The 19,967-nt window shown below is 33.5% G+C and overlaps 3 protein-coding genes across 10 annotated transcripts; 2 read left to right on the forward strand and 1 right to left on the reverse strand.

Annotated features, from left to right (window-relative positions):
• Nucleotides 1-4,853: 4,853 nt before the first annotated feature.
• Nucleotides 4,854-9,744, forward strand: LOC111807736. Of its 6 annotated transcripts, XM_023693600.1 has the most exons (3): nucleotides 5,010-5,154; nucleotides 7,047-7,865; nucleotides 7,980-9,744. In XM_023693600.1, exons 2-3 carry the CDS (start codon nucleotides 7,047-7,049, stop codon nucleotides 9,663-9,665), a joined length of 2,505 nt encoding a protein of 834 aa, XP_023549368.1. In that variant the 5' UTR covers nucleotides 5,010-5,154; the 3' UTR covers nucleotides 9,666-9,744. The 6 variants fall into 6 exon arrangements, with proteins under 6 accessions (XP_023549364.1, XP_023549363.1, XP_023549368.1 ...); XM_023693596.1 differs by lacking the exon at nucleotides 5,010-5,154 and adding an exon at nucleotides 4,854-4,948 and having other exon boundaries at nucleotides 7,044-9,744; XM_023693595.1 differs by lacking the exon at nucleotides 5,010-5,154 and adding an exon at nucleotides 4,854-4,948 and having other exon boundaries at nucleotides 7,047-9,744.
• Nucleotides 9,745-10,947: 1,203 nt separating this feature from the next.
• LOC111806523 lies at nucleotides 10,948-14,460 on the forward strand. The gene is made up of 4 exons (XM_023691872.1): nucleotides 10,948-11,370; nucleotides 12,775-12,899; nucleotides 13,928-14,221; nucleotides 14,305-14,460. The coding sequence occupies exons 1-3, from the start codon at nucleotides 11,217-11,219 to the stop codon at nucleotides 14,216-14,218; spliced, it is 570 nt and encodes a 189-aa protein (XP_023547640.1). The 5' UTR covers nucleotides 10,948-11,216; the 3' UTR covers nucleotides 14,219-14,221; nucleotides 14,305-14,460.
• Nucleotides 14,461-14,925: 465 nt separating this feature from the next.
• LOC111807802 (mitochondrial thiamine diphosphate carrier 2-like) lies at nucleotides 14,926-19,967 on the reverse strand. Of its 3 annotated transcripts, none has more exons than XM_023693669.1 (8): nucleotides 19,878-19,967; nucleotides 19,406-19,561; nucleotides 18,630-18,746; nucleotides 17,536-17,647; nucleotides 16,672-16,799; nucleotides 16,090-16,242; nucleotides 15,865-16,014; nucleotides 14,926-15,290 (listed from the first exon to the last, which is right to left on the reverse strand). In XM_023693669.1, exons 2-8 carry the CDS (start codon nucleotides 19,535-19,537, stop codon nucleotides 15,072-15,074), a joined length of 1,011 nt encoding a protein of 336 aa, XP_023549437.1. In that variant the 5' UTR covers nucleotides 19,538-19,561; nucleotides 19,878-19,967; the 3' UTR covers nucleotides 14,926-15,071. The 3 variants fall into 3 exon arrangements, with proteins under 3 accessions (XP_023549437.1, XP_023549439.1, XP_023549440.1); XM_023693671.1 differs by lacking the exon at nucleotides 19,878-19,967 and adding an exon at nucleotides 19,700-19,851; XM_023693672.1 differs by lacking the exon at nucleotides 19,878-19,967 and having other exon boundaries at nucleotides 19,413-19,477.

Here is a 19,967-nt window from a genome sequence, read left to right on the forward strand (position 1 = left end):
ATTATGATTTCTTCCCTCTGAAATATTTTGTTTTTTTTTTTCTATCTCTGTCTCGTGGGCACTGTGTTTCAATCAATATATACCAATTTTTCGGTATCTATGTGAATGATATTATTATATTTTAATTTATTATCGTTATTTTCTAAATATAATTGGAATCCGATTCTAATTTACAAATTAAAAAAAAAAAAATTAAAACACGGGAATAAATTAGACGTGTATATATTATAATTGACTAAAAGAAATGGAGGCACAAAATTAAGTTTTTGTCACGAGGTTTAGAATAATTGGAGTGAGATTGTTGGAAATTTGGGATACCTAACGTGCAAGACGACCCCCACAGGCCACACTCCAAATACCCATTATTAATGTTTTGTACTATTTATTATTTATTGTCTTAAAAGAGGATATCTTATTTATTTATAATAATAATAGTAATAATTTAGGTTAATAAATGTAAATTTTTTAATTTTGTTTATTTTTAGTTTTAAATTTTTTATTTTGTTTATTTTAGTTTTAAATTAGCACAATATCCAACCAATATCGTAGTTTCCAGCTCGTTAATTGACATGTACTCATTAGTTTAAAGTCGAGAGTTCAAAGTGTATTGTCAATATGTTTGAATTAAAATGACATTTACAATACACATCTGTCAAATAATTACGAAATAACCTGGGTTGGGTTGGGTGATTTTTTTTTACTCAACCCAAAAGTTCGGGTGGGTTGGATTGGTAACCCAACCCAACCCTCTATTTTCGGGTTGGGTTGTCAAAAAAAAATTATTTTATTTACCCACAATTTATAATTATTCGGAACATAAAATATATTAAAAGTTCACGAACACAAATCAATCTATAATTATTGACAAAATAATAATAATAAATTAATAAAAAATAACAACGGAAAATTGTAACATGTTAACGTAGTTTAACATTGTCATAAAACTAAAGACAATTAAATACCGACATTTTTTTAGAATGGGTTAAATAAATCATGAAAAATAAACCATAAAAATAATTAGTTTAAGATTACAATAATAAATCATGAATGTCCTTGAATTGGACTCAAGTACCACTCTGACCAACCCCTTAATACACAAAAATTCTTACTATATTTTATATATTTTAATTTGGCTCGGGTCAACTCGAAGGTTTTGCCCATGAACCCAAAATCGAACCGATTTCAGTTCGGGTTCAGAAAAATGAATCCAACTCTACCCGAAATGTTAATCCAACCCAACCTTTATAGTTCGGGTTGGGTTGGTTCGGGTTGCCGGGTTGCCGGGTTGAATGTACACCCCTAGTTCAAAGTGTATTGTCAATCTGTTTGAACTAAAATGGCATTTACAATACACATCAGTCAAATAATTACGAAATAACCTGTGTCGTGGTACATAAGTACAAAGTTCTATAGCTGGATTAGGGATGATGACTCAACAATCCCGATCAATCCAAACTACCTAACCCAAAGTTTGGGTCGAGTTGATTTTTTTGAAAAATTGAAAATTTAGGTCCGTTCACGAATTGATATTTTTTTAGTTAATACTCGAAAATAAGGTTACAACTCAACCCAACGGTACGCTACTTTTAAAATTATTATGAAAATTAAAAATATTTAATGTTTCTAATTGATGTCAATGAGATGTGACGGGTGAATATTTGATATTTGAAATTTAAAAAAATTTAATATTAATGTTATAAAATCGACAACGTAACCTAACTAATAGAAAGTTAAGTAGAGTTAGTTTGTGAACTCTATTTGAGTTATTCGGGTCCAAAAAATTATGTCAATCTAACTCGGGTACAAGTTAAAGTAGATCATAAATATAAACAACACGTGTCATTTAAATTAAAATAATTATCAAGTAACACTTGTCATGGTATCATATGTACAATGTTCGGTTGCTATATTCTCGCTATGTACATAAATACAATAGTATTGAATTTAATACAGATAAAATTAAATATTATTATAATGATATTAATTAGTCATGATTTAATTATTAAAATATCGGACTGATGCGTCATAAATACCACAGCGGGAGTTCTTTGATTTATGACTAAATCAATAAAAATTAATAAAAAAAATAATATTCATAATTTTTTTTAAGAGTTTAATGGTTACTTATTTGTTTAAAAAATGTTCTTAAATTTGTAATAATATTTTAAAAAATATACTTAAAACTTTAAAAATTAAAAAAAAAAAATAAAAATAAAAAGATATCTAAAGTTAGTATTATGTTTGAAAAATAACTGTTAGTATTCTGTCGTCGGTGTTCGTCTTAGCGGCTATCCTTTAGATATTATTCGAAAAGCCTCGACGCCCATTCGCGCGTCGTCTCTTTTACTTGCTTCGAAACTTTTGTATTGGCTGACAGAATCTGTTTCATCGATCAGTTGAAATTTCCCACTGAGATAAGAGTGTTGAATAAAATTTGAGGCCTATTTTTTAAATATTTTATATTTTTTTAATTTAAAGGTGATTTTTTAAATACGCAATTTTGAAGTTCGAAATGGATTTTGGTTCTCACGCGCGATTGTGAGCCTGTAATTACTTTATGTAATTCAAGCCGTTGTCAACGTCAAGGCCACGTCCAGTTATATTATGACACGTGTCGCAACAACCTATTAATTCCTAACGTTCGTGGTTTTGTCGGGTCACAGTACTTTGTATAAAAATAGAGGAAAGAAATAAAACAATAGAGTAAAATATTATGTTTTGTACCATGTTATATTTTTATTTCTAAATTTCAAAATTAATGTAGTTTATTTATCTTAAAATGCTATATTTCTACGGTTAAATAAAGTATATATATATATATATAATTTTAGTATAATGTTATATTTTTATTTCTAAATTTCAAATTTAATCTACTTTTATTTATTTTTAAATGTTATATTTCTATGTTTAAATTTGATATGTATGTTTTTATCTATGATTATTGATTTTATCTTTTAATTAATTAATTTAAAATTTTTAAATGTGATTTTCTGAAAATATGCCTTATTAAAAATTTCAAACTAAATAAAACATAAAATCCTAAAACCTCAAAATATTAAACACTCAAATTTCAAATTAATAATAATAATCTGAAAGATGGAATAATTAGTTACAAGTTAACCGTCTCATTATGGCAAAAGTCCCAAATATAACGTCTTATTTCCATTTTCCACACGTTTAAATATAGAATACAAGATATCAACTCATAACTACCGGAAAATATGAGAATAAAATAAAATATATTATCAAAAAAATCATAAATAAATAAAAAATAGAAAAATATAAATTAACTAAATATTTTAGAATAAAATAAAATATACTACTAACTAAATCATAAGATAAATATAAATTACCTAAATTTGAAAATAAAATAAAATATACAATTGAATCATAAATGAAAAAATATTAACGGATTACTAATATCTAAAATATATTCCTTTCCATAACTAATTATTATAATATATTATGATAAAATGATATAATTGAATATATATTCCTTTTCCTAATTAATTATTATAATATATTATTACAAAATGTTATAATTACGTAGATATTATTTACGGCCATTTTTCTTTTTTAAAATATATTTCATAACTAATATATTTTCTAAATATTATATTTCAACAACGTCATATAAATAAAATAATAATATGGTTCATGGAGAATTATTTATTTTACATTTCTTAATTTAAATATAGCAAATTTCAAAATTAAATAATTGTTATTTTTATTTTATTGATAATTTTTAATATTTCCTATCCTCAATTTTATTGAATAAATTTATGTACTCGATAACATGAACACAGACTATATGGTTTGTAATAATTAAAAAGGATCAAATTTAAAGAATATATATATATATATATATATATAAAAATAAAGTAAGTTAAATTAATAAAAGTATCTATAAATTTGGTAGGTAGTCATAGGCTTTCAAAATTTTAATAATATTTAAAAAATAACTTTTAATTCTAAAAATAGCATTAATATTTTTTATTTTTATAAAAAAATGATTACTATCTAGACTAAAAACATTTTATATTATCTCCAAAAAAAAATTTTAAATTAGTTTTAAAACATATTATAAAATTTTTGAATCGTATATTTATATATTTTAAACCTTTCGTGGGTTCAAAAGTTTTTTTTTTTTGAAAATTTGAGAATAATAGTGAAAACTTTTAAAAATTTAGAAATACTTTTTAGACCATTTTTTTATTTAATTTTTTTAATTTATCAATTTTATTACATATATGGATGCTATTTATGACGTAAAATTCCCAAATTATCCTTTAATAAAATCAAATTCCCAAATCATCCTTTAATAAAATCAATTTTTTACTGGTATCCTACCTTTTTTTATTAAAAAAAACATAATTTTCTAAATAAATTTCAATATTTTTTCATCGAACTCAATTTATTTTCCATTTAAAAAAATAAAAAAGAAAAACAAATAAAAGGAAAATAATTAAAAAAATATTTTGCTATATTTAGATGGACCTAAATGATTCAATGTAAGTTTATATATTTATATTTTTTGGTATATTATATATATATAAAATGAATTTTTAATATTTTTTATAATTTAGATACAATAGGTTTTAGGAGCGTGCAAGTTAAAAATTAACAAAATATTAAATAAAAAATTGAAGTACTAATAAATTTATCCATTAAAAAATGATTTTTTAATAATTTATATGAATTTAATAAATTTTAATAATTAATTAAAAAAATCTAAAATAAAAACATTTATTTTTTAAAAAGATAAGAGTAATATCTAATAAATTATCAAATAAATTTTTAAGATTAAATAAAAGAGTAAATTCAACAGATTTTACTTAGTAAAGCTTCAGCGCTTCTCTACAGGGCCGGCCCAAGGCGGAAGTCCTCGTTTTCAACCTCTCTTCATTTGCGCATGAAACAGAAATCTCAACTTTGTTCTTGAACTCAGGTATCTATATAATTTTTTCTCTCTTTATTCGTCTTTTTTAATTAATATTTGTATAATAAACTGTATATTGCTATATTCATGTTCGCGATTTTTGTTCTTCCTTATTCTCAATCTTCATAATCGGATGAAATCGAGGACTCAATTCTGTTTTGTCAGGCTGATTTTTTACGTTGGCTTTTGAGCTTTTTGCAGCTCTTTTCATCAATGTAAGGTCGAATATATTTATAAGTTATCATTTATTTATTTTCTTTTAGGTTATTTATTCATGTTTTTTGACTATGCGATTCGTTCATTTACCGATGTTTGTGATTTTAATGGCTGTAATTCTCGTTTTAGGGATATTTGTTTGTAATGGCATTTGTTCGAGTGAGATTTTGTTTAGTTGTTTGGGTTTCTTTGTTTTGGTAGCGAAAGTGGATCTGGATTGAATTAATTGACTTGATTTTGGAGCTTAATGTTTGGTTTATTCTGTTTGTAAGAATTTCTGTTGAATTTTTGGATATTTGGTGGCTTTTCTTGTGAATTTGTGATGATTTTGGGAAGATATTTTGGGTTTCGATGAATTTTGTGGGCATTTTATGAATTGTGATGTTCTTTCAGCTCTTTTGAGTTCTTAATTGCTTGATAGGTCATTCTAAGCTGTCTATATGAAATGTATCAGATTGGAGTTGAAATTTTCTTATTATAGTGTAATTTTCGGACAGTTTTGTTGTTTGATAATTAAATTATTTTGTGATTTTTGATTTTATCTGTACATTATCTGATGTTAATGATGGAGAAATTTAAGATTGCAAGTGAAGGTTGTTAGATAAAACCTGAGTTTTCCTTATTTAGATTCACACGATTTCATTAGTTCTCCGTTTGACCATTTGACAAACACGTCGAATGGATTAACAAAGTTTAGACGGCAATCTTGTAGGAACTGACACAGATTTAGTTGGCTACTCTCTAGGTTATATTTAAATAAGAAATCTGTTGAGAAGATTTTAGAACCTGATTTTGAAGTGCAGTCAAAATTTCAGCCATTCTTTCTCTTTGTTATTTTACGCATTTTATTTTTCTTCCAACAACCTACTGTCGAAGATTTNATGGCATTTGTTCGAGTGAGATTTTGTTTAGTTGTTTGGGTTTCTTTGTTTTGGTAGCGAAAGTGGATCTGGATTGAATTAATTGACTTGATTTTGGAGCTTAATGTTTGGTTTATTCTGTTTGTAAGAATTTCTGTTGAATTTTTGGATATTTGGTGGCTTTTCTTGTGAATTTGTGATGATTTTGGGAAGATATTTTGGGTTTCGATGAATTTTGTGGGCATTTTATGAATTGTGATGTTCTTTCAGCTCTTTTGAGTTCTTAATTGCTTGATAGGTCATTCTAAGCTGTCTATATGAAATGTATCAGATTGGAGTTGAAATTTTCTTATTATAGTGTAATTTTCGGACAGTTTTGTTGTTTGATAATTAAATTATTTTGTGATTTTTGATTTTATCTGTACATTATCTGATGTTAATGATGGAGAAATTTAAGATTGCAAGTGAAGGTTGTTAGATAAAACCTGAGTTTTCCTTATTTAGATTCACACGATTTCATTAGTTCTCCGTTTGACCATTTGACAAACACGTCGAATGGATTAACAAAGTTTAGACGGCAATCTTGTAGGAACTGACACAGATTTAGTTGGCTACTCTCTAGGTTATATTTAAATAAGAAATCTGTTGAGAAGATTTTAGAACCTGATTTTGAAGTGCAGTCAAAATTTCAGCCATTCTTTCTCTTTGTTATTTTACGCATTTTATTTTTCTTCCAACAACCTACTGTCGAAGATTTCCTCTCACCGAAAAGAAAGGATTTCACTGGCCGATTATCGAAAAACAACAAAGGTTGGCATTTAGGTTGAGAGATTCTAATGGTTTAAAGCTTACTGAAACGTGTTACTGCTGGAGAGTCTTAGTTTTTTTGTGTCATTTCGAAATTTCATCCGTTGATTTCTAGATGTTAGCAGTGGAAAACGATCCAAAGCTAAGATCGTTAAGAGAATGTATGAATCTGCAAGTCTCGGTCGGAATATGTTGAGCTAAAACAGGTTTGTTTTCTTTAGCAGATGGATTTGGTCAAAGAAAATTATGGTGACGCCGATGACAACGAGGATGGATCTCCCGAACAGTCGGTTTCTCAGGAAAATTCTGAAATATGCGATGAGTTTTCAGAACCAGAGGTTTCTCCTCGAGTTGGTGACAAATATCAAGTTGAAGTTCCTCCTCTGTTGTTGAAATCAGATATGAACTTGTTTCAGTGTTGCAAGGAGGCAGAAATTCAGGATAGTAGGCTCCATGAAGTCTTTGTTGGATTGCCCGTTCGGGTAATGTGGATTTCCGAGCAAGCTCGTTGGATGGAACGTAAGCTATGTGAAGATACAGTTGAGAAATGCAACAGAAATGAGGTCTTGAAAGTTGAATCATTTGAAGATGAACAGGTAGGCAATGGTGCAAAGTCGAACATTGAGGCAACGGAAGTAATAACAGGCAGTACAATAGATGTCGCCTTGCCGAAAGAAACCGTTCTTGTGACAGATACAGATCAGAAGGATAATACCGATGGCGGCTGTCTGGTTCCCGGTGTCTCGGGTGAGCCTTGGAGTGATGGAGAAGAGGCGAGTTTCCTTCTTGGTTTATACATATTTGGTAAAAACCTTGTTTTGGTGAAGAAGTTTGTTGGAAGCAAACAGATGGGGGATGTTCTGTCGTTCTACTATGGAAGGTTTTATCGGTCGGAAAAATACCGCCGATGGTCTGAATGTCGGAAAGCTCGAGGCAGAAAGTGTATCTTCGGACCGAGATTGTTTAAAGGTTGGAGACTACAGGAATTGGTATCGCGGTTGCTACCTCGTCTAGCAGAGGGTAACAAGAATGCATTAATGGAGGTATTGACTATGTTTCTTTTTCTTCAATCAAGACTGTTTACTGCATTTGATTATTCTTTCGTTTTTCTCAATGAAAGTACGGTTTCTGTTGCACGGTTTCTGTTGCACGGTCAGGTCACGAAAGCGTTCAGCGATGGCAAAAGTTCTTTTGAAGAGTATGTGTTTGCTTTGAAGGCTACGGTTGGAACGGAAGCTTTTGTCGAGGCAGTGGGGATCGGTAACGGGAAGCAAGATCTTACAGTAGTTTCGATGGATCCATTAAAATCGAATCACGTTTCGTCTCTCCGCCCCGAGATACCAATTGGGAAAGCATGTTCTGCCCTTACTCCCTTGGAAATTGTCAACTATCTAACAGGTGATTTCAGGTTGAGCAAAGCCCGGTCGAATGATCTCTTTTGGGAAGCTGTTTGGCCCCGTTTGCTTGCTCGGGGATGGCACTCCGAGCAGCCGAGGAATGTTTTTACTGCTGGTGCAAAGCATTCATTGGTCTTTCTCGTCCCGGGTATCAAAAAGTTTTCGAGGAGAAAGCTCGTAAGGGGAAATCACTATTTCGATTCAGTCAGCGACGTCCTTGGTAAAGTCGCTTTGGATCCTGGACTACTTGAGCTTGACAACAATGCCGATAACGGTAGTAAGAGCAAGGAAGAAAATGGGTGGACCGACGACTCGAAAATTGACCAAGACGATTTTCCTTCTCAACAACGCCATTGTTATCTCAAACCGAGAACTCCAGCCAACACCGATTTTGTGAAGTTTACCGTGGTCGACACCAGTCTGGCTAATGGAAATGCCTCAAAAGTCCGAGAACTTAGAAGCTTACCACTTGACTTACTGAATGTTTCTACGTCGAGATCTCATTTCGAAAATAACGACCTATATTCTTCCAGTGAGTCAATGGAGGAGTCTGATTCCGAAGAGGACCGACGTTCTAGCAAGGCCGAAACTGCTGGTACCTCTCGAGCCTGGGGAAGAAACAAGAAACAAAAGGTCTGCTCGAATGGACATTATTCTCCATCTGATTCTACTGATTCACCTGCAGAAGTTTTGAAGGAACACAGCTGCATACCATCCGATAGCACGCGATCTCAGAACGGTATTGTGCACGAGTTTGGCCAAAAATCGAGATCGATCAGTAAAGGAAAGCCTTCTAATGTCACCAAAAAACGCAGGAGACTAAACACTTTTGGTTCGAAGTGTACAAGTAATATTTCAGTACCTACCAAACCGAAAAACGATGCCTGCTGCTCTAAAGACGGTCCCGGTACTAGTAAGAACGTCCTGCCTGGATGCAGTCCCATATCTAGCCATGATGGAAACCCAAATGATATCGCTCTCAATCATTCTCGTGCCTTAATAGACATAAACTTGTCTGTTCCTCTCGACGTGAAAACCGACAAACCTATTATAACGCAAACGAGAGAAGAACAACCTGACCAAACAAGCAAGGAACCAGACCATCCCAGTGTAGCTAGAACTTCTGAAGTCCCAAGCATTTCTGATCAGCAACATTGTCTGAATTCAAGGAGAGTCGGTAGTCGAAACCGACCCCCGACAGCTCGAGCACTGGAAGCACGAGCTCTAGGATTGTTGGATGTCAAGCAAAAGCGAAAGCATAAAGATCCATTTCTGGAAGGGAACTCGATGATGAGGCCGCCACGACGTGCTCGTCCAAAGGTAAGACCTGAGAACTTGGGAATTAGCATTGAAAAATTAGAGATTGAAGATAGAGCAGTAGTTGTTAGTTCATGCAACAGTAATAGCAATAGTATTAGTGAGGTGTTATCTAAGCTTGAAACTTAATCCCTCAAAAAGAATTTACTTCTTGATTTGTCTTATTTATTGTGGCATATATATTGGTATCACTCTTGAAGTCTTCTCTTTTCTATGCATCAACAACACTTGGATAGTCTAACCGAAACTCGTAGCTAATCCTTTGCTCTCGTGTTCTTCCCGAGTTTTTGTGGGGTTCGTTGTCTCTCGTGTTCTTGCTGAGTTTCCGTGGGGTTCGCTGTCTCTCGTGTTCTTGCCAAGTTTCCGTGGGGTTCATATTCTCTCATGTTCTTGTCAAGTTTCTGTGGTGTTTGTCATCTCTCGTGTTCTTGCGAGTTTCCATGGAGTTAATCGTCTCTCGTGTTCTTGTCGAGTTTTCGTGGGGTTCATCGTCTCTCGTGTTCTTGTCGAGTTTCTGTGGTGTTCGTCATCTCTCGTGTTCTTGCGAGTTCATCGTCTCGTGTTCTTGTCGAGGTTCCATAGTGTTCGTCGTCTCTCGTGTTCTTGCGGGTTTCTGTGGAGTTCATTGTCTCTCGTGTTCTTGTTGAGTTTTCGTGGGGTTCATCGTCTCTCGTGTTCTTGTCAAGTTATCGTGGGGTTTATTGTCTCTCGTGTTCTTGTTGAATTTTCGTGGGGTTCATCGTCTCTTGTATTCTTGTCGAATTTTCATGGATTCGTCGTTGGTAAACTTACATTTTTATTTATTATTTTGTCTTTCATATTGCAGGGCTAATCTCGAAAGATATGTGTTCTAAGTTTAAACGGTAGATTCTATCAGACTTTTACTTTATCCATTTTGATCATCAAAAGGAAATTAATTAAATGTCATTTTATTTCTTTAAAATTTGTGTCAAATTACTTTTGAATAATCTTACATTTATGATGCATTTTCTTTTTATATATTTAACCATTTTTTACTAGTTAATAAAAATTTTAAAAGGAGTATTAAAATGACTAATAGTAAAAAAAGAAAAAAAAGAATGTAAGATAGAAAGACAAAAAAAAAAAAAAATTAAATTTGTTGTTATTTCTGNCACTTTTTAATCAAAACTTTAAAATATAACAACGTGAAATGTTGCATACAAAATTAAAAATTTAAATTATGCAAATTTTAAAATTTAAACATTTATTAAATACAAAATAAAAAATTACAAGATTAAATAAATAAATAAATAAATCAAGGATTGAATAATTGTAACAAAATTAATAAATTATAATATATATATATATATATAAAAGCTTCATTAAATGAGGTGTGAAGAAAAAAACAGGTATAAATAAACAATGACCACGCAAAGTTTTCATTGCGTGGAGAATAAACGGATCGGCCACGTTCGCCATCCAGCGCTCTTTTATTCAAGTTCTCTCCGTAGCGGCTCGAGTTTGTACTCAGTAAAACCGAGTCCCGATTCACCGAGTCCACATTTCCTCTCCATTTCCCCCTGGAATTTTTGTCGTAAAACCCTCCGTCTCGTAGGGTTCTTGATTCTTTACGCTTATTCTTTGATGAATTTCGTATGAATCTATATCTCTGATTCCAGTTCGTTTTGTGAGATCGTTGTTCGTTTCGAAGAAGGAAGGATGGGACAGGCATTTCGTCGAGCGGCTGGAAGAATAAAACCGGCTTCGAGTATTGACTCCTCTGCCTCTTCGTTGAAAATGGAGAGCGTCGTAGATCGGAAGCCTCCACCGCGTGCGGTCGAGAAGGCTCGGGAGAGCGGCGCGCTTGATTCTGGTAATTGTAATTTGTCAATCGTTTGCGGTGGTGTTTTCTCGGATTTGTTTGATTTCTGTTCTTGTTTTCCTTCTGGCACTTTGAGACTCGAGGCTGAAGGTTCTCGAAGAAGGATTATTTAGGTTTCTCTGTTGAATTCAATGCAGCTTCGTAGGATTGTACGAGTTCTAAATCATCTGATTTCGATAACGAGCTTCATTATTACTTTTTTTTTTTTTTTACAACTTCCTTTCTTTCCACTTTCTCTTATTAGCTTTGTTTTTGTTTTATTTTTTCATTTCTTCATTAGGATTTGAATCTAAGTTCATTTAGTGTTGATCTGTTCATTGCTTAAATAACTATTTCGTTATTGTTTACTGACTTATGTGTCTGTTTTCTTCTTTCGTTTTTGTTTGTTGACTTCTGTCTCTCTGAACAAGAATATCTTCTTGTTACTGTTCACCATTGTCTATCTTTCTTTTTAGTGTTTGATTTTGCAGAACTATGAATGAGGTTACTATTTAATGTGAGCGTTTCCTTCTGGTTACGGTTAATGTGATATTTTTGGTCCTGAACTTTGAGTTCACTTGCTTCTCAGATTGTGATTTTTTCTTCTTTTTACACTATTTCTGTTAGTTGTATTTTTTGAGACAAAAGTTGAGAGTTCTTTATACGCTGCTTCTATTGTGTATATTTTGTGAGCTTCCGATTTAGTTTCCCAATGTCTATGCATGTAAATAAAGCGTAGAGGCCAAAAAATGCTCTGGATGCTAGGGATTAATGGACGGTTTTGTTTTCTTTCCTGAAGCATAATAGCAATTTGACTCTCTTTCTCCGTTGAACCAAATAGCAATTTGATTCTCTTTCTCCGTTGAACCAAATGCAGTTCCATGGAATTCTTACGAGTTCTATATGATCAGATTTCGATAATGAGCTTGATTTTTTGTGCGGTTAATCTGGAAAGGCAGTAAACATCAAATTGGTGAGGTATTTGCCTATAAAATTAGGGAAAAAAATCGGAGTAATAGCTTTCTATACTGCATGTAAATCGATAAGCAGTGTGAAAAGTCACTCCAAAGTAAGTTTAGGTCAATCTGGAAGAGTAGTATACACTGAATTGGTGAGGAAATTATCTATAAAATTAGGAAAAAGTCTTGAGTAATAGCTTTCTATACTGCATGTAAATCGATAAGCAGTGTGAAAAGTCACTACAAAGTCAGTTTAGGTCAATCTGGAAGGGCAGTGGACATTGAATTGTTGAGGAAATTGCCTATAAAATTAGGAAAAAATCTGAGTAATAGCTTTCTACAATGCATTTTAATCGAAACAGTATCTAAAGTCAGTTTGGCGATTGTTTTTTCTGAAGGGAATTGATTCATAGGATGTAATATATTGAATGCTGACCGCTTCCAATTGTTAATGCAGGTGACGACCTGGGAAGTAATTCTGAAAATGTGCTCGAAGAACGAGATCCACAGTTTGATGCCATGCTTAGCCAAATGGCAGGTCGAATTAGATCAAAGCCTGGAGGAAAACTTGAGATGGGGGAGGTAAGCTTCCATAAGAAGCTTCCGAATTACTTTTATAGCATAAGGCATTGAATATAAATTTTAGACTTCTTCCATCTTCCGGGGCTCTCTATTCTTTTTTCCATTAATAATCCTTGAAGTCAGACCAGTCCTAGAGTCCGAGAGTCCGCTGGTGTAACAGCCCAGATCCACTGCTAGCAGATATTGTCCTCTTTGGCTTTTCTCTTCGGGCTTCCCCTCAAGGCTTTAAAACGCATTTTCTAGGGGAAGGTTTCCACACCCTTATAAATGGTGGTTTGTTCTCCTCCCCAACCAATGTGAGACATCACTATCCACCCCCTTTCGGGGCTAGCGTCCTCGCCGGTACTCTTTCCTTCCTCCAATCGATGTGAGACTGCCCCCAAATCCACCCCCTTTGGGGCCCAGCGTCCTTACTGGCACACCGCCTCGTGTCTACCCCCTTTAGGGAACAGCGAGAAGACTGACACATCGTCTGGTGTCTGGCTCTGATACCATTTTAACAGCCCAGATCCATCGCTAGTAGATATTGTCCTCTTTGGGCTTTCCCTTTCGGGCTTCCCCTCAAGGCTTTAAAACGCGTCTGCTAGGAGAAGGTTTCCACACCCTTATAAATGGGTGGTTTGTTCTCCTCCCCAACCAATGTGGGACATCTCATCACCAGCCGGTGTGATTCTACTGAAAATTTTCTTAAAGATCAATATAAATTGCAAGTAAATATATATATATATATACACTATTGTTGAGGAGGTTAGTTTTGTTCTTTGATTTGGAAGAAAACTCCTCTCTAATCCTTCCTTATTCAAATCAATTTAGGCAAAGGGATCGTTCTTTTCTTTGCCTTTCTGGATATTTTCCCTTCCTTTCTTCTTTGATCAAATGTCTGTCTCCTGAATGTGTGCATTATATGTAATTGCTGTTCGTATGATTGTGTTTGGTCGATGCCCTTTAACTAAGAACTTACGATTTTAAAACGAGTCTTTTATGGGACGATTTTCCTATTTGCGTGATTTTGATGATGTGTAATATAGGCTTCTGTGGTGGAGAGGTATGACAGACCAATGCCAAGGCTACGAAATACAGATTTAAAATCGAGTAAATACGAGGATCGCCCAGCCCCACCAGGAACTCTAAACGTAGCACAGATGCGCCACATAATTCTCCTGCATGAAGGGAAGGCTGAAGATCATGATGGGCCAATGGGAGTTAACCAAATTGCTGAAAGGTATAATGTGGGCGTTGCTCAAATACGGACGATTTTGCAGTTTCTGTCTCTGCCTCCAGAGGACAGTCTTCGAGACAAAAAGAAGGGTTCTAAATAACAGGTTTTTATTTACTTAGCTTTAGATTTTGGTTTTTCTGTACTAAAATTTGAATGTCGTTTTTAACGTACTGAAACTGCTTTCAGGAATGGAGCCAAGAAAACAAAGGACGGGGCATTTGCTCCTTGAGCTTTTTTAAAAATAAAGGTTTTTATAATTCTCTTCTAATTTTTGTCTTAATTATATTTATTGTCTTAACTTATTTTGTATGGGTTTAATTTCAAGTTTAGTTCTGAGTTTTTTCAACTATGCCTTTTTAATTACCAATCAGATTCGTAAACTTTCAATTTTGTTTTCGGTAGGTCTCTAAACTTTAGAAAGTATAATTTATTTTTAATAAGGTTATGACTATAGATTCAAAATTTTAATTTATTGTCTAGGTCTGCTAATTTGAGAAATAATTAGCCATCAATTACACAATTTTTAGAGTTTTAAGAATTAAATAATTTAATCTTTTTTTATGTAATAGTTTTTTCAAAGAATATTTAATAGGTTTTATAACTTTTATCTACTCTTCATTAAGTTTTTTATTTTATTTTATATCTAATAGATTCTTAGATAATGGGCCATTTAGAATTTTTTTAAAAATTAAATTATTTTTTTAGCATTTAAATTTAGCTTGAATTTTGAAAACAATGATAAAAATACATTAATAACAAAATAAAGAGATTAGGAGTTGCGTTGTAAGGTTTGAAACAATTTTTTTCTTAAACAAAATATAGTTATTAATTAGAAATTACATTTAGTCGTTTAGGTATTTATTAGACTTCATTTTGGGTCTGTGAGTCCAAAATCCTGAAACTAAACTTGCAATTATTTGAGACTTAATAGATATATAAAGAAAGGAAAAAAATTATGAGGAAATAGAAAGAAGCCAGTCCGAGATGGTGTCGAACGCCAGAAATGTGACAGCGCCAGCAGGGGCTGCCTTAACCGTTGAGGGTATGATGCCTTTATAAAGCCCCGCCGTTCCTTCGCTTTTCATAATTCTCCGTAAAGCATCAATCATGTTCCTGTAAGCATCTTGTTCCACCCTCGCCCCGTATCTCGGATGCCTTTGTAGCCCTTCGATCTGTGCAATTTGATAAAACGGAAATTAAAACCTTTCACAAGGTTGTGTAGGAACAATTAAAAATGAAATAAACCAAATCTTTAAATCTTTTAAAAACTTTCACATTCTCTTATATATATATATACACATATGTATATTTATTTATTATTGAAGTAATGTTTAAATTAAATTCGGAAGGAGTTCTAAATGTAAAAAGAACTACATTAGTTCATAAGAAAAAAAACAACAAATTTTGTATCAAGTAAATCACTAATCGTTACATTAATCTTTTGATTTTGCGTCCAATAAATTCGTCAATATTATATGAAGGTTTATATTTTAAGTTTTTAAAGTACGTTCATGAATCTATTTAATACAAATATGCAATTCAACAACAGCCCGAAAAGTACCTTTTTAAAAACATTTGATTATTTTAAATGTGCATCTAAAAAAGCACGTAATTTGTATTTTCAAAGCATTTTCTGAAGTGTTTTTTTAGTGTTAATTTTTTAAGGCTTTCAAAAGTATCGTAGTGCTTCTCTTAAAACTCATTTTAATAACAAACCCATGTTAATAACAAAGAGAGCAAACGGACCTGAAATCTTTTCTTAACCACATCAAGTGGATGGCAAACAAGTTTTGCACAAGTCCCAGCAGCCAACCCGCAAAGCAAAAGTTGAAAGCTTGAAAGGCCATCTTTCCTATTAGTTGCTCCAGAATTAGGGTAGTGGCGGTGGTTCCAGGACTGTAAAATCATTTCAAGGAAAACTATGAGACAACAAAGCAAAGAATATGTACAACAATGGTACGGTAAACTTGCCATAGTCCATCGCCTGAATGTGTCGTAGGTGCCGAACTGTAGACCCGCGTATGGAACAATCTCAACAAGTGTAGGTGACAATCCAGCGTATAGACCTCGAAACCCCCGGGTTTGGAATATATCAATAAAGGCAGACCTCATGGATGGATAAATCTGCATGTTTAAGCAGAGCTCATCATTCTTGCATCAAGAAACATTCTAAGAGAAATCTTTTACTAAAACTGCATGTGCAGATGCAATGAGCAGTTGTTGCTATAGCCACATTACTCAGTTACTAACTACATCAGTACTCGTAGTACTGATTCGATCGAAAATTGTAAATTATCGACACTGAAACAGAGACTCAAAAGGCTTCTTGGCAAAGAGTCATGGAAATAAAATGATTATAAGAAGCTGATGCTCAAATAAAATTGTTTGTACACGTTTGTCGACACCTATCTTCTTCATTCCCTTTCTCTGGAAAAGAATGTAATGAATTTCTATATCCTATACAGGGTGGGACAATATATTGATTGCTTTATATATTCTACACAGTTCAGTTCGTGACATTAGATAAAATGAGTCGTTCATCAAATTCAATACCTTAGGTTCACCTTGTGATGCCAATATCGTTCGAAGAAGATCAAATGGATATGATCCAACAGTTGCTGCACACCCTGCCAGTGCCCCACTGATATAAGAAAGATAAGGGTTCAATTGAATGTGGGCTTCTGCATCAGATGAAGACCAGATAATATCAATAAAAAAAAACAGAAGCAAGTTTATTCTGAATGCCAAGTAGTTTTAGCATCTAATATCTGAAGAAAGGAACCTATGTAACCAAACAAAGCATCAAATATCTGGTTTCCAGCAAGAAAATTGGATAAGGAGAGCTCAAAGTTTGCTAAAAAACCGATCCTTGTTTACCGACCACACATTGTCTAACCAAACTCAATTCTCTCTCGATATGTTCCTCAAAAAACTCAATTCGTGCAGATTCTTCCCCCAACTAATGAAGAGATCTCGACAATTGCCACATGATGAGGGGATGAAGGAAGGGAGAAGGAATTTATTTATCCTTAATTTTTACTTTTATAACTAGGGGTGTCTGAATAGTTTAGGCAAAGGCCAGGAAATGGTTTGATCCTCCAACATTTTTATCGCCTATTACTTGAATGGTATTATCCTAGATGGTCACTATGATTGAACCTCAAAATAATTAGATATGGTTTTGTAGGAGCACCTTACATCTATATCCACCATTTATTTTATCCCTCCTAAACCTTATCCATATTGCAGTCACTTTTTACTTCAACCACCTCTCCTTGCGTGGGCTCTCCTCGTGTGGGTTTAGTATAAAGTCATGAAGAAATTTAAAATCTATATATATATATACTGTTCAGCAACGTGTTAGTCGAAGGTATATGCCTAAAGTAGTTGAAGTATTGGCTATATTCTATATAGTACCTGTCTTAGAAGAACCAGCAGCATATGTTTTCATTCTATGTAACACGGTAAATTGTATAGCTGTATATGGCATAACCATGAGCAGAGCAGGAACATTACCACGCCAAAAGCCCTACAGAAGATAACTCTGAATTAAAGAAAGAAGAAATATTTATTTAAGGATAATATTGTCGGGGAAAAAAAATCTAGGAAGTATATGACGCCACAGTATATCCTGAAGAAAGTTGAATAGAAGTGGAATCTCTCCAAGTAAACAAAAATATTTTCTATGTCACTCATCAGATTCAATGAAAGGTGAAATGGTAAAAACATTCAGAAATTATAGGGATTCGAGTCACTAAATACGTGCACAATGCTAGTTTCTGATGATACAAGAATAGGGCTGTAGGCAGCATACAAATGTACAGAAACAAGACGTAAGGATTGGAACCCTTCAAAAGCAATTAAATCAAATTAAAAGCTTTACTCAATCAAGTATGAAAGAGTATTAGTGTGATTAAATAAGTAATTAGGTCACAAGGAAACGAAGAATGAAGTAAACATTGGATTAGAATCAAGCTTTTTGGGATTAGAAACTTCACGTAGATACAAGCAAGGTTTGGGCACTATGTGCCTTAGAAATCAAGCTTTTTGGGATTAGAATAAAGCTTTTCTCATCCGGATTTTTTAATCAGCCCTGAGCACTATGTGTGTAAGAGGCAACTTTGTGTGGATTTTTTCTGAATTAGCTACCAATCAATATTTATATTGTAAACCAATTTTCATCCAATCTCCATACTTGCAATTACTTTGTTCGGCAGCTCTTTGGTTTCATCAAAGAGCTTTCAAGACCATTTGATTAGAATATATATCAACTCTCCTCTTTCTTGTTCTCAATCCCCATCCCTCCATTATCAATTGTTAACGAGGCTATATAATTTTCCTTTAAGTATCTCTTCCCGCAAAAAAAAAAAAAAAAAAATCCTCACATATCTTTCCAAATGCAAAACAATGAAGTGCCAATTGCAGTCATCCCACACTATATCTTTTCATGAAGGGGACTGATAATATGTTGTTTGGAGAATACATATAACATGATTTTTAAACAAGCATACCGGTAAGCCTTCCTCCCTGAAAATATCCTTTGTTGCTTGGACCATGCCAGTGTACTTTGATGGTCCAGACAAACTTCTTTGAACCAAAGCCCATGAAGTTATCGGCTCCAGTTGAACCTACAAAACGAACGTGAACATAAGCATTCATCACAGTGTAATTAAATCACACGGAGAGATACAGATATGCAAAACTAAGAGTAGAACTCTCGTCGCATAGCAGGCAATGGCGCTGGAAATTTACTCCGTAGCAAGCAGGATTGAGAGTTTATCCCTCGCAGAAAAATGCAAAACAAGGAAGCTACCAATCAATGAATTCTACATGAAACTACATTTGGCAACAGATGACAGTTACATTAATTGCAAAGCCTGAAATGAAGAAACTATTTCTACATAGGAAATTCCATACGTAAAGAGTTCAGTTCGAAGTTGGAACAAACAAAATCTGCATATCCACACCTCTAACCTGCTATGCAAGAAAAAGCCACAGAAGAACGCTGAAAAGAAGTGAAATGAACAACATCGAAGAAAGAAAAAAATCGCTATCAATTTTGAGACCAGCAACAGATTGAAACTTCCAACTAAATTATAAAACAACCACAAATTCATCCAGCATCACTATTTCTTTCTTCGCGGGAGGAGAAAAAAACATGATGTTCAATTTCGCACTTACAGCCAATAAACATAAAATCTTAATTCGCGACTAACATTTCATTCTTCTCTCTTCTACTCTTCCTAAAAAAAATCAAACAATTGCAGCAAATGGAACCAAAATCGACCTGAAACCTGATCTTAATCACATCGAGAGGAGACGTGACCGTCCGAGACACACAACCAGCAATTGCGCCAGCCGTCGAATCGATCATCGCGCGCTTCAACTGTCCTGGCTCGACCATCGGCGGAGAAACCATACCTCCTCAGGTTCGAACAAAAACCTAAAACATCGACGACCTCAACATCAGGTATACAAACAACGAAGAACTCAAACTTCACAATACAACGCAATCTTCAAGATCAATGCGATACACAAAAAAACCGCTAACGACTAACAAAAAACAAAATCCAATCCTCACAGATACGGAAAACAAGCGAAACGATATCGCTATAAATCCAGGCGATCGAGTGAAGCAAAGAGAATAAAAATTAAAGAAGCCTCGTGTTCAATGGAAACGTCGATTTCACGGATCATTCAAACTGCCAAACGATGTGGAATAAATTATTATACAAATGGAAAGTAGAGACGAAAAAGACCTGGAAAAGGCGGTTAAATTAGTGAAGAATCGAAGAGCCGCCATTGAATGCGTCGAGGGGAAAGAGAAATGGAGAGAGAGAGAGAGAGAG

This window comes from Cucurbita pepo, chromosome LG12, assembly GCF_002806865.2.
Source record: "Cucurbita pepo subsp. pepo cultivar mu-cu-16 chromosome LG12, ASM280686v2, whole genome shotgun sequence".
Classification (NCBI taxonomy): Eukaryota; Viridiplantae; Streptophyta; class Magnoliopsida; order Cucurbitales; family Cucurbitaceae; genus Cucurbita; species Cucurbita pepo.

Bases quoted from the DNA above. Each gene is read 5' to 3' on its own strand.
- LOC111807802 (XM_023693669.1), bottom strand. From the start codon at position 19,537: ATGGTTTCTCCGCCGATGGTCGAGCCAGGACAGTTGAAGCGCGCGATG. The intron at 18,747-19,405 runs GTCGATTTTGGT...TTCGTTTTGTAG, and splicing joins TGATTAAGATCAGGTTTCAG to GTTCAACTGGAGCCGATAAC. The intron at 16,800-17,535 runs GTACTATATAGA...CATCTGATGCAG, and splicing joins TGCTGGTTCTTCTAAGACAG to AAGCCCACATTCAATTGAAC.
- LOC111807736 (XM_023693596.1), top strand. From the start codon at position 7,047: ATGGATTTGGTCAAAGAAAATTATGGTGACGCCGATGACAACGAGGAT.
- LOC111806523 (XM_023691872.1), top strand. From the start codon at position 11,217: ATGGGACAGGCATTTCGTCGAGCGGCTGGAAGAATAAAACCGGCTTCG. The intron at 11,371-12,774 runs GTAATTGTAATT...TTGTTAATGCAG, and splicing joins GAGCGGCGCGCTTGATTCTG to GTGACGACCTGGGAAGTAAT. The intron at 12,900-13,927 runs GTAAGCTTCCAT...TGTGTAATATAG, and splicing joins GAAAACTTGAGATGGGGGAG to GCTTCTGTGGTGGAGAGGTA.